The 14292-nt window shown below is 39.3% G+C and overlaps 1 protein-coding gene across 3 annotated transcripts in view; it reads left to right on the plus strand.

Annotated features, from left to right (window-relative positions):
* TTC39C (tetratricopeptide repeat domain 39C) overlaps positions 1 to 14292 on the plus strand; it is a 140525-nt gene that overhangs the window by 83702 nt on the left and 42531 nt on the right. For all 3 annotated transcript variants that reach the window (XM_060173609.1, XM_060173610.1, XM_007536376.3), the window contains exons 4-6: positions 2127 to 2241; positions 11775 to 12129; positions 13043 to 13211. In XM_060173609.1, coding sequence (XP_060029592.1) covers positions 2127 to 2241; positions 11775 to 12129; positions 13043 to 13211 — 639 coding nt within the window. The remainder of the gene's footprint in view (positions 1 to 2126; positions 2242 to 11774; positions 12130 to 13042; positions 13212 to 14292) is intronic.

Here is a 14292-nt window from a genome sequence, read left to right on the forward strand (position 1 = left end):
TTTTAGCTATTATGAATTGTGCTGCTATGAACATAGGAGTACACACCTCTTTTTGGTTGGGTGTTATGGAGTCCTTGGGGTATAACCCCAGAAGAGAAATTACTGGATCATATGGAAGGTCCATGTCTAGCCTTCTGAGAGTTTTCCAGACTGCTCTCCACAGAGGCTGGACCAATTTACATTCTCATCAGCAATGTAAAAGGGTTCCTCTGTCCCCACATCCTCTCCAGCATTTGTTGCTGCTGTCCTTTTTGATGTATGCCATTCTTACAGGAGTGAGGTGGTATCTTAGTGTTGTCTTAATTTGCATTTCTCTGACAATCAGTGACCTAGAGCAGTTTTTCATATGTTTGTTAGGCTTTTGGATCTCCTCTGGAGTGAATGTTTTGTTCATATCCTCTGCCCATTTTTGGATGGGGTCATTTGCTTTTTTGGTGCTAAGTTTGCTGAGCGCTTTATATATTTTGGTGATTAGTTTCTTGTCTGATGTCTGGCATGTGAAGATCTTCTCCCATTCTGTGAGGGGTCTCTCTGTTTGTTTGATAGTTTCTTTGGATGTGCAGAAGCTTTTCAATTTGATGTAGTCCCATTGGTTTGTTTCTGCTTTAGTCTTCCTTGCAATTGGGTTTGATTCATCAAAGATGTCCTTGAGGTGTATGTGGGAAAGTGTTTTACCAATGTTTTCCTCTAAGTATTTGATTGTTTCTGGTCTGACATCTAGGTCTTTGATCCATTTGGAGTTGATTTTTGTTTCTGGTGAGATAAAGTGGTTCAGTTTCATTCTTCTGTATGTTACATCCCAGTTTTCCCAGCACCATTTATTGAAGAGAGCCTCCTTCTTCCACTTATTGCTTTGGGCCCCCTTATCAAAGATTAGATGTCCAAAGGTGTAGGGACCAACATTTTTTTAAAGTAGATTTTTTTAGCTTTGCTTTTTGTTTATTTCACAGAGCACCTAGGAGGTTATACTTAAATTTCAAGTTCAATCAGTGATTCATTCAAAACTAATTTTAATTCTTCTCCTTAGATGTCTTATCCTTAACTACAATTTAATCAGTTTCTAGCCCTCATATCTCAGTTGTATGCAAGAGGAGAGTAAACTCTAATGTTAGTCTTGCCTGCAGTAGAAAACTGCAGAGCTGGATTTTCATGTTAACCACTTTGGGGAATGGACTGTGCTTTTAGTGACTTTCATTTTATTAAGTAAGGACTTATACTGTTTTAAAAAGTTAGAACTCTGAATTTCTCTGTTAATTTTCACATTTCTCATGAATTCAGTTTTTGGTTTGTTATTTTTTCCCTCCAGGGTTGTTGCTGGGGGGTTTAGTGCCAGCACTATGTATCCACTATTCCTGGTGGCCATTTTTTTCTTTTCGTTTTCTTCTATAGGACAGAGAGAAATAGAGATGAGAGGGAAAGATAGAAAGGAAGAGAGATACCCGTAGACCTGTTTCACTGCTTGTGAGAGGCCCCTCCCCACACACACACATAGGTGGGGAGCAGGGGTCTCAAACCCATGTCCCTGTGTATAGTAACATGTGTGCCCAACCAAGTGTGCTACTGCCCAGCCCCAACTCAGTTTTTATAACTTAGAGTATTTGTCTTTGAGTCATGATGCTTTTTTATTATCTTTTTTTATTTTTATTTTATTTATTTTATTTATTCCCTTTTGTTGCCCTTGTTGTTTTTTATTGTTGTAGCTATTATTGTTGTTGTTGTTGTTGGATAGGACAGAGAGAAATGGAGAGAGGAGGGGAAGACAGAGAGGGGGAGAGAAAGATAGACACCTGCAGACCTGCTTCACCGCCTGTGAAGCGACTCCCCTGCAGGTGGGGAGCCGGGGTTTGAACCGGGATCCTTATGCCGGTCCTTGTGCTTTGCGCCACCTGCGCTTAACCCGCTGCGCTACAGCCCGACTCCCGAGTCATGATGCTTTTAAGTGTTGTATTATCATCAGAGCAAATCTAGACCCACTGAAATGAAGTCCCAGGATTACAGGATAAATGTCAGTTTTTGCCCTTTTTCACATCCCCTATATGAAATTATTTTGCACTATAGAGCAGTTGTTTGGAATGAATATATTTTGTGTATAATATATCAGTGTATTCCTTTTTCCCACTAAATAGGTGGATGTCCGAAAATCTGCCCCTTCTATGGTTGATCGGCTTCAGAGGCAGATAATTATTGCTGACTGTCAAGTTTATCTGGCTGTACTTGCATTTGTAAAGCAAGAATTGTCAGGTATGTCAAAGCCTTCTTTCTTTTTTAATGGTGTTTGCTATTCAGTGGGCACAACCAGTAGGTTATTTATTTATTTATTTATTTATTTATTTATTTAGAATGCCTCTTATTTCCATCTTTAGGAACATGCCACATTTCTTTGGCCATGAACTGATTTATTACTTGGGAAATTGAACCCACAGATGCTTTATGTGTGTCTAACCTTTGGTCCTGAAGTCTGTGTTTCATCTTTCTGTCTCAAGATAATACTGTTATACTTGGAAAACTTACCAATGACGGAGAGAGGGAGATGTAATACTTTTCTCTTTGTGGGTATCAAGTTACAGTAATAACCTTTAAAGTGAAATGTAACTGGTTTAAGTATTTTTTTTTTTTTTTATTTATTCTCTTTTGTTGCCCTTGTTGTTTTATTGTTGTAGTTATTATTGTTGTCGTCGTTGTTGGATAGGACAGAGAGAAATGGAGAGAGGGAGGGGAAGACAGAGAGGGGGAGAGAAAGATAGACACCTGCAGACCTGCTTCACCGCCTGTGAAGCGACTCCCCTGCAAGTGGGGAGCCGGGGCTAGAACCGGGATCCTTACGCCGGTCCTTGTGCTTTGTGCCACCTGCGCTTAACCCGCTGCGCTACAGCCCGACTCCCCTGGTTTAAGTATTGTAGGAAAATGTTACTGTGAGCTTGAGCATGTACTAAAGATTACTTAGTATACTGGAGTGACCTGCATTAATAAATCTTGATGAGGATTATAAACTGACTTTTTAAGACAGATGGTTTCCTAGGTTCTGCAGTTTTACTTACTTGAGTTGTAGAGACTCAAATTACGTCTCTACTAGCTAGCAGTAAGGCTGAGTTAGTTAATCACTGACAATAGTTTTTTGGCTTATGTGACTATGTCTTTCCTAATACTAAGAGTAGAAACTTGCCTCTTTGGTAAATAGAATTTATTTGAAAATTAATGAGAAAAAATGACAATCTAAAAAGGAAATCTGCTAAAAATCATAAGCAGTAAAGTATATTATTCTAAATCTTGGTTAAAAATGTATGTTGCTAAAAATTATATCATAGAATTTCTTTTCTAAGCTATCAGAGGCCAATTTTCCTCCAACCTTCCTTTTTTCTCTCTTTCTGTATCTCCCCTTCTTACCCCCTCCTTCCAGTCTTATACTTGAGGATGGTTTGTTTCTATTTGGAACAAGTCCAAGCTGAAATTGAACTTATTTTGACATCCAAATTTTGGGCTTCCTAGAATTTATCATTATTTTAAAGTATGTTCTGTCTTTCTACATTTACCTTTTGCTTCCTCTCTCTCTCTCTCTCTGTCTGGTCTGTCTGTCTATGTTTTCCTCTCTGTTTAATCCAAATGTGAGGGCTATCCTGACACTTTCATGGTTAAGGGCTTAAAATGCAGCTAAAAAGAAGTCATCATTTGAAATTTCACAATGAAATATGTATATAAAAGAGTAATGGACCTATCTGGGCCTCTTAGGTTAAGACAGGCTTTCTGGCATTTTCTATGACCTTGTACTACTTTTTCCTTTATTTTTTTATCTCTTTACTTACTTTTTATTTCTTTATTGGAGGATTAATGGTTTACAGTCAACAGTAAAATACATGTACATGTTTAACATGTGTAACATTTCTCAGTTTTCCATGTCACAATATAACCTCCACTCCTCTGCCATCATATTCCAGGACCTGAACCCTCTCCCCAGCCCCAGTCTTTTCCTTTGGTGCAGTACACCAATTCCAGTCCTAGTTCTGCTTACTGTTTTTCCCTCCTGACCTTATTTTTCAGCGTCTATGAATGAGATCTACCCATATTCATCCTTCTCTTTCTGGCTGATCTCACTTAACATGATCCGTTCAATTTAATAGCTGAGTAGTATTCCATTGTGTATATACACCATAACTTGCTCAGCCACTCATTTGTTGTTGGACACCTGGGTTGCTTCTAGGTTTTGGCTATTAAAAATTGTGCTGCTATGAGCATAGGTATACACAAATCTTTTTGGATGGGTGTGTTGGGTCCCTTAGGATATATCCCCAGGAGAGGAATTGCAAGATCATAGGGTAAGCCCACTTATAGCCTTCTGAGAGTTCTCCAGACTACTCTCCACAGGGTTTGGGTCCATTTATATTCCACTAGCAGTCCCCACAACCTCTCCAGCATTTGTTGCTATTTATTTATTTATTTAATTACTTACTTATTTACTTTTATTGCCATCAGGATTATCCTAGTACTTACTGCCTGCACAAATAATCTACCACTTTAGATGACCATTATTCATTTTTCTTTCTTTTTGAATAGAGACGGAGGGAAGTTGAGAGGAGGGTGAATAGAGAGGGAGAGAGAAAGAGAGCTACCTGCAATAATGTTTCACTGCTCCAAAGCTCCCCCCGCCCACCTGCAGGTGGGACCAGGGGCCTGAGCTCAAGTCCTTGCTCGTGGCATGTGTGCTCTACCCAGTATGCCACCACTGATCCCCAAAAGGACTGTTTAAAAAAATAAATAAATTTGTATTATCTATTTATTTATTGGATAGAGACAGTCAAATCAAGAAGGAAGGGAAGATAGAGAGGATAAGAGACAGAGACACACCTCCAACCTTGCTTCACCACTGCTGGTGGGCACCTGGGACTTGAATCTGGTTCCTTGTGCATTGTGACATGTGCGCTCAATCAGGTGCTCCACCACCTACCCTCTAAAAGGACTGTTTTATGGAGGTCATTTTAACCATTAGGAAAATGTCTGTTGTAAAATAATGATAATTCAAATATAGTAAAATGTTTGAAAAATTGGGTGAGGGAGTTAGATAGCATAGTGGTTGTGCAAAGAGATTTTCATGCCTGAGGTGCCAAAGTCCCCAGCTCAATCCCCTGATCCAACATAAGCCAGAGCTGAACAGAGTTCTGGTATAAATAAATAAATAAATAAATAAATGACTAATAAATAAATAAGATGTTTGAAAAAATCATATTTTTGGAAGACAGAGGGACGGTATCTAGAAATCCTGTGTTCTAATAATGAAACTCCTCTATAAGTCTGAAAGTCTTATGAAGGGACACAAGCCATGAGCCCCTCCCTGCTCTGGTGAGATTTGGAATCATCAGTTAATACCATCTCTTTTATTTAACTATTATAAGTATAACATTACTAAATATTGTTAGCAAAAACTTGGAAAATATAGAAAAATAGTCATATAAATCATATGAGAGGGGAAAATTGATTGAATCTCTCAAAATTTTTAATGCACAGACCATAGGCTGAGTCTTTGAAATGCTGACTCTCTTAAAAGCTTAGACCAGGGAGAACAGAAGCAACCGGTGGCATTACTCATAAGACACAGCTATATACAAATAATGTCAAAGGACATAAATCATGGTGATGTTGTATATAATACAGCAAATCCTAACAAAGGGGTTTTCAAAGTTAACCTAACTGCCAAATAATTTGATTACAGCAATAACTATCTATTGCCTTCTTGAACCCTAAAACAGCAGGAACCTCCCGCTTATCAACTGTGGTCTTGTCAGTGGTTCCATTTTATAAATAAAAATTAAAATTCAATAAAAAACAAAAAAGGTTCCAATAGGACCTTGCCTTAACTTGGAACAACAATGGTAGAGAATGTTCTGTCCTCTGAAGAGAGGCTGGACAACATACTCTATGCTACACCCTAGGAAGATGGATCCTGATATGGCGGCAGCTTGGAATGTTCCTACTCATAGCCACGGAATGTGAGCTCCTATCTACAGGGATGCAGAGGCCTGGGCCCTAGATCACATCAAACCGATGGGGTTTCAACAGTATTTATACCCCTTTCCCATGTTAGGGAGCTACTCTCTTCCCTGATCCAGCTTTCTGGTCCTTTTTCCAACTATGACATCATCTCCCCAGACAATAACTTGGATCCACCTGCATATCAGATTTCAGGATCAGGGGGAAAAGGAAAAAGAAAAAGAAAAAGAAAAAGAAAAAAAAAGCTAGTATAGCCACAGGCCCTTTGGAATATAACTAAAATATGTCTACTAACTATCTACAAAAAGGAGACCTCCCCCCCCAACTCTTCATCTGCACTATTCCAGCCTTTAGGTTCATGATTAATCAACAATTTGTTTGGCTTTGTATGTTAACTCTCTTTTCAAGCACCAGGTTCCAGATGCTAGTATGATGCCAACCAGACTTCCCTGGGCAGACAACTCCACCATTGTGTCCTGGAGCCCCACTTCCCCAGAACTCACCCCACTAGGGAAAGAGAGAGACAGGCTGGGAGTTTGGATGGGGAAGCAATTACAGAAGCTAGACCTTCAACCTTCTGCATCCCACCATGATCTTGGGTCCATATTCCCGAGGGTTAAAGAATAGGAAAGGTATCAGGGGAGGAGATGGGATATAGAGTTCTGGTGGTGGAAATTGTGTGGAGTTATACTCCTCTTATCCTATGGTTTTGTCAGTGTTTCCTTTTTATAAATAAAATGAAAAAAAATGAATAAGAAAGCTTTCAAGGGAGAAGATGAGATACAGAATTTTGGTGGTGGGAATTGTGTGGAATAGCACTCCTTATTCTATGATCTTTTCAATATTTTTTATTATATATATAAATTAATGATGAAAAAGAAAAGAAAAAAAAGAAGTACAGCAAAATAGAACATCAGCAATAAAATAGATTAGAGATGACTTGCTTCCTTTTTTTTTAGTCCCATTTTTTTATTGACAGGACAGAGAGAAATTGAGAGGAGAGGGGAGATAGAGAGGGAGTATGAATTGACCTGCCAATGTCCAAGTTCAGCAGGAAAGCAATTGCAGAAGCCAGACCTTCCACCTTCTGCACCCCATAATGACCCTGGGTCCATACTCCCAGAGGGTTAAAGAATAGGAAAGCTATCAGGAGAGAGGATGGGATATGGAGCTCTGGTGGTGGGAATTGTGTGGAGTTGTACCCCTCTTATCTGGAGGATGGAACATTTTCTACTATTCTTGGTCCACATTGAGGTTCACTGTTCTTCTTATATGAAATTAAGTTTAAGGTTTCTTTTTTCTTTTCTTTTTTTAAATATTTATTTATTCCCTTTTGTTGCCCTTGTTATTTTATTGTTGTAGTTATTATTGTAGTGATTATTGTCGTTGTTGTTGGATAGGACAGAGAGAAATGGAGAGAGGAGGGGAAGACAGAGAGGAAGACAGACACCTGCAGACCTGCTTCACCACCTGTGAGTCAACTCCCCTGCAGGTGGGAAGCCGGGGGCTTGAACTGGGATCTTTCCGCCGGTCCTTGCACTTTGCGCCACCTGCCCTTAACCTGCTGTGCTACTGCCTGACTACCAAGTTTATGGTTTCCTATATTCTAATTTCCCTCACAGGAAAATTAGTAAAATCTAACTCAGTATATATATAGTAGGTCACAAGAAAGGCAAGCTTGAATTTAGTTTTCGCCGTAAGATTAGCCATCTTCCTCTAGACCAAGTGAACAAACTGGATTCTACGCCTGGTCGATAACATGCCTGCTGAAAAGTCACTGGGACATACTCCCAAGTCAGTTTAGTGTGATTTGATATTTTCATCTTTTAGACAAGGAAAGACCCCTTTACCATGGTGAGGACAGGGTTTCCTATCTGCCCTCCAGTGCCCAGTTCACTGACTTTGGCCCTCATAAGGGCAGACAAATGGCCTGTGGTTTTCTGCTCACTGAACCTTCCTCTGCAGGCATATAATGAAGACAAAAATGATTTATGTTTGACCTTTCAGAGGAGCCATATGGAAAGAAGGCTGGGAAGACTGTGTAGTTCTGGCTTGTTGGGAAGAAATGCCCCCACTGGCTGCACTGCTGTTTGATGACTAAGGGTCCCTGATTCTGACTTGGCTCCTCCGGTGGAGTCTGTCTGTATCCAGACATTTGGTTCATAGTATTTGGGATGGGAGGAGTAGGGCAGGTCTGGGGGAACTTGTTTTAGTACTAGGTTGAACTTAGCAAGTAGAAGAAAAAACAAAAAGACTCCCCCTCTGCATGTGCATTAGCTTTGCTTGTCGATATTTGTTTTTTTATTATTTTTTTTTATTTTTGGTATTTACCGGGAACTTTGTAATTACTAGGCTGACTTTTTTCAGATCGAAAGAGAAAGTGAGGTAGAGATAGAATGCTCTCACAGACTGAAGTTCCTCTAATGTGGGGCTGGGTTTGAGTCCGGGTTGCAAGCATGGCCAAGTGGGTACATTATCCAAGTGGACTGTCTGACTGCCCTCAGTTTTTAATCTGACTTTATCAAACTTTTGGTCCCTGTTTACTTGGCTTGAAGTAGGACCACTAAGTATGTTACTATAGACTAACATGCATTTTACTAAACATTCAAACCCCTTTCTTCGACAAGAAGCCACACACATGTGGAATTAATTTCTTGTTTATAAAAATGTGACTTTATCATATCGTTTTTGCCTCACTGAGTTTTCTGCAGTTTGCATTGTTGGATTTTTATGTCTGTTTTGTTTGTTTGTTTGTTTTTGTTTTTGCTGCTGTTCTTCTACTGTAGCTCCTCAACTGAGAACTGGGTCACGGATTGTATTCTTTCAAGCTCACTGGGATCCCCTGCTTCTCAGTGACAGGTGTTCATTTCTCTGCTGGTCATTGGTAGATTCCTTCATTTCAGTAGACCACCCCAAGCCTTCTGCCCCTGTGTGTCCCCTGTTTGACTCTGTCCTGAATAGGTTGTCTATCTGTCCCTGTATATTCACAGTCCTGTTCCTCTCTTCTGAACGCTGCTTTTTCCAAAATGGAAGCTCCACAGTATCTTGAAAATGAAGAATAGAAGAGAATTTTCTATTTTTAAATTTCTCCTCTAAAATTCTATTTACTTATGGAGGTCTGAAGGCATAAAGTTTTCTTTTGAAACTCCACAATCCTTATTTGGGGCATTTTAACATATTCTTATATTTGTTACATAATATAATCCTCATTTGGGGCATTTTAACATATTCTTATATTTGTTATATAAACTTTAATAACAAAAAGGAAAAAAATAAGAGCAATTCACTTATAACCTTAAGGCTGTCTTTGTTTTTCTGTGTATGGCCCCGAGGAATATAAACAATAAACATATCCATGTCTATAATCTTATGTTGAACATATATTTCATTTGTTTATTTTCTAATTTTCTGTGTGAGCATTGGAGGTCCAAAACTATCTTACACTTCATTTATATTCTTCAGGTGCCAGGTTCAGAGTTAAGTACATAGTAGGAACTTGGCCAGTAACTGACTCATATTTTTAGGGTTTTGTAAGCTTTTAAATATCTATCTGTACGTCTGTCAGTCTGTCTGTCTATCTATCTATCTATCTATCTATCTATCTATCTATCTATATCTATCTGTCTATCTACTTGGTTAGTTAGTTTTGTTTTGTTTATTCAGTGCTGGAGCTCTAACCCAGGACCTTGTGCATGGTGCCTTGTGCAATCTTCCAGATGAACTATCTACCCCCTGTCTCCTCTTGGTTTTCCTAAACCTTTAACCATTGACAGTTAATTTTAATGAGTGTGGGGAGGGAAGGAGGGAGAGAGATACACCCAGAGAGAATGAGACCAGAGCACTGTTCAGCTCTGGCTTATGGTGATGTTGGGATATTATATATTTTTGGAGCTGAGGTTGGAAGTGAGAGAGAGAGACACCAGAGCACTTGACATATACACACTCTATGCTGTCTGTGTGCTATTGTGGTTGTAGGGGTCAGACCCAAGATCTCACATCTGGAAGGCATGTGCTCTACAGCTGAGTCACCTCTTGGGTTCCTTCAGGATCTCTAATTCAAAGGTTAAGCTTTATAAATCAGAATTTATGTTATATTTTCTGTAATTAAAAATAACAAGTTTTTTTCTGCCGTTCTTAAAGGAATAGAAGCCCAGAACATAAGTCTTCCATTCAACATGAGGCCAGAGTGTTCTTGCCATGTAGATAGTAGTGATGAACAGATACTCTCTTCCTTAGTTGTAAGAAAACTATTTTTTTATATAAATGTGGTAATGATACAATCAAATGAGCACATATACTTTCCCTTCCTCATCGGAATGTGAAAATCCTAACAGGCTGAGAGTTTATAGCAGGCTGAGTTTTATCTGGGAGCAAGTGTGCATGAAGGGGGTGAAACCTCATGTCTTACCTCTGATGTCTCCTTTATGCCACTTGTTCTCAAGAGGGCTCCACTAAGAAAAAATGCCTAATGGGAAGTAATAGTGGTGGCTTTAAAGTTACCACCAGGTGGCCAGGCAGTATCACAGTGGGTTAAGCACACAATCTGGCATAAGGATCCCGGTTTGAGCTCCCTGCTCCCCCCTGTAGGGGGGGTCGCTTCACAAGCAGTGAAGCAGGTCTGCAGGTGTCTTATCTTTTTCTCCCCCTCTCTGTCTTCCCCTCCTGTCTAGATTTCTCTCTATCCTATACAACAACAATAACAATAATAACAAGAACAAAGGCAACAAAATGGGAAAAACCTCAAGGAGCAGTGGATTCATAGTGCAGGCACTAAGCCCCAGCAATAACCTTGGAGGCAATAAATAAATAAAGCACCTTTCACTCTGATATGAAGTAACTTCTTTGCCACTCCTCGGCACTGGTTCTCTAAGGCATGAACACCAGTGTATATGTATCCAAGGGATGTCTAGGCTGCATAGTGGATATTAGGTTGTCATGAGTTGGATTTTTTTTTTTTTTTTGGATTTTGGCATTTAACAGGAAAATGGCTTTTTATACACTAGTCATTTGTTCACCTGATAATTTTTTATTTTGTTTGCTTGTTTTACCTATTTTGTCAAGTTGCTGTGTTTGGTGCTTGTAAATTAGGCTTAGAACTCAATCTTAAGAAAGAATATAACGTGGAGTAGAGAAATGTAAGCGTTGTTTTTAAAAAAGACATTGGGAAAGTGCCATGACATTTCAGAGACGTAGCAAAGGGTTTCAGAGAACACATGGTGAAAATGGTGGGTTGAAGTAATACTCACACTCATGATTTCATTTAGCAGATATTGAAAACTGTGCCCTAGTTATTATGTGAGGGCCTGGGTACAACAGTAAACAAGAAAAACAGCAAAGTGTGTGGTTTTTGACACATGACCATCCTGTGTAGTGAAGGGAAGCAGGCAACAAAATAAGACATTTAATTTCTATGGAGAAAACAGGAATAATGGTAATAGTCATTGATGATTCATACTCATTTTGTCCTATTGGGACTTCAAATATTTGTGAGATTCCACCTTTACTGGGCTATCTTTTCACTCTTTCTTTCAGATAGATACAGAGAAAGGGAAAGACAAGAGAGAGGGAGAGACACCAAAGCAGGTGTCATGGCACTCTTGTGTGGTGCCAGGACTCCAGCCTGGGGTATCACACATGTAAGGCACACACCCTACTGGGTGAGCCATCTCCTGGCCCTGCTTCTTCTTTTCTTTAATTTTGCTTGCGTTTCAGGTTATTGTTCTTCAGTATCCAGTATAGGGAAGTTGTCTTGAATGCTTTTTTTATTTTCATGCTTTTCTCCCTTCTCTTTATAGCATATATAAAAGGTGGGTGGATCCTTAGGAAAGCCTGGAAGATTTACAATAAATGCTATCTGGACATCAATGCCCTCCAGGAGCTGCATCAGAAGAAGCTCACTGAAGAGCCTTTGACTTCTGACGCTGCAAATGATAATCACATTGTGACTGAAGGGGTGTCTGAGGAGTCTCTAAACAGACTGAAAGGTGCTGTTAGCTTTGGCTATGGCCTTTTTCACCTTTGCATATCCATGGTGCCCCCAAACCTGCTCAAAATCATCAACCTGCTGGGTTTTCCTGGAGACCGCCTACAGGGGCTTTCTTCACTGATGTATGCGAGCGAAAGTAAGGACATGAAGGCCCCTTTGGCTACGTGAGTAGCTGTATTGCAATGCTTTGGTAGATAATGTAGTGTTGAAAGTACATAAAGGACGATCAAAGACTGTGAAGGAAACTTCAGGTAAAATGCTTGATTGGGTGATGTGATGCCATGTCTGATGTCTTATAATGGAATGTCCAGTGCTGCGGTTTGGGTGGTGTTCTATAAGCTTACTTCAGAGAACAGGGCACTCTTGGCAGTCCCATATTTTAAACAGGTTAAATAATTGTTCATAAACATCAAATGGTTTTGGTGACTGACTACAATCACTCAGATAGACAGTGTTGATTTTAGGGCTTTTGAGAAAAACAGTTTAAATTGGATAAGCCTTTTCTGTGACTCAAACATTTTTATTTTTAAGTAGAATCCTTAAGTGGGGGTAGTTTTCCTTGATGATTTGGGTCCTGGGTCCATTTTTTTTATATGTGGTTTGGATATTTGGTGATATTTAACTAAACCGAGTCATGTTGTTTTGTTCAACCAAAACTCAAATAACAACTATTTAAATAGTTAATGAAGAGAACAGTAACGTGAAGTCAGTATAACACCTTATTGTGTCTAGTGTGTGCATTGCTGAGTAATGTCTGGCTATCAAGTTTTTCCTCAGTCATATCTTTATCCATCCACCTAGAAGAAGCCTCAGGAAAGCTAAATACGTCCATTTCCTAATTCATCTCTCACCTGATAGGAGTTTGTTGATACATATGTTGTGCTGTAGTTGCAGTTTTCCAAATATTGATACAATTAAAATGGGGGAAACAGGGGAACATGCTGATTTTATTTCTCCAGAGACTGCAGAGTAAGCTATTTTAGAAATTGTCTGTATTGGAAAAGCACATACTGATTTTCTTAAAAATAGAAACACTATAAGAAATTTTGCTAAAGGTTTTTCTCCTTTTTCCTTTAGATTAGCTCTGCTCTGGTATCATACTGTGGTCCGCCCGTTTTTTGCTTTGGATGGCAGTGATAACAAAGCAGGACTGGATGAAGCAAAGGAGATTCTTCTCAAAAAAGAAGCTGCTTATCCAAATTCTTCCCTCTTTATGTTTTTCAAAGGACGCGTACAACGATTAGAGGTACTGTCTTTAAAAAAAAAAAAAAAATATATATATATATATATATATATATATATATATATATATATATATATATATATATGCCTTCTGCTGATCAAATAGCTGCTTTTCCCCTTAGGGATAAGTATCAAAAAGAGCCCAGATGTCATAGGGCCGTGGAACATTTTGTTCTTCTGCCTTTCAGTGCATGGTTGCTACAGAGAATTCTTCCAGGAACCCAGGATGTTAGTCAAGTTAGTTACCTTCTGTTCAGGAGATGTGGGCGAAGGAGGGGTGAGATTCCTCACTGGTAATGAGACAGGATTGGTGCACTCAGCTGAGACATAGGAGCATTAGTAAGAGCTGTTAGTTGAAGAACACTTAAACACTTTATTATCTTTCTGGAGTTACTAATCTATTATTGAAATCTCCTCTTGGCCAATAATTGGTTTATAAACAAGTGGTTACTTGAAACATCAAGGACAGCATCAACTTGGGAATATTAGTAGTTTTCATTCATGTGCTCCATTTGGCTAGGTGCTGTACTTGGGGCGTTATCCGTGCATCTTCATTTACTCCTCAGAACAAGGCTATCACACAGAAAAACAGGGATCAAAGAGGGTTTGTTTAATGAGTGGAGCTTGGCGGTCTACTTCTAGAAACCAAACATGCCCTAGCATTAACATGTGGGGTATTCTAGGTCATCTTTGTACATTATTATTGTTGTTGTTGTTGTTGTTATTTTAATTTTGGTGTATTTGCTTGAGTTTTTGAGGATTTGAAGAAAAATGAAAACATTTATATTAAATAAACCATAAGTATGCGTGCATGCGTGCGTGCGTGCGTGCGTGTGTGTGTGTGGAGGTGGGCTGTCATTCTAGCTGCACAGCCCATTTCCCACCGGTGGTTATCTGTGAATCTACACAAAGCATTAATAGCTCCTGTTACTAAGCCCTGCTATCTAGCTAATTAAGCAGCTACTAGAAGGTAGCCCCCCAGCAGTCACCGTTGGTGATTTTGAAGATCTTGCCTCAGTGTGCTCTCAGGAGTACAGGAATAATTTCCTCACTTATTTTGTTGTTGCTATTGGCAACGGGTGTAT

This window comes from Erinaceus europaeus, chromosome 15 (genome assembly GCF_950295315.1).
Source record: "Erinaceus europaeus chromosome 15, mEriEur2.1, whole genome shotgun sequence".
In the NCBI taxonomy this organism is placed as follows: Eukaryota; Metazoa; Chordata; class Mammalia; order Eulipotyphla; family Erinaceidae; genus Erinaceus; species Erinaceus europaeus.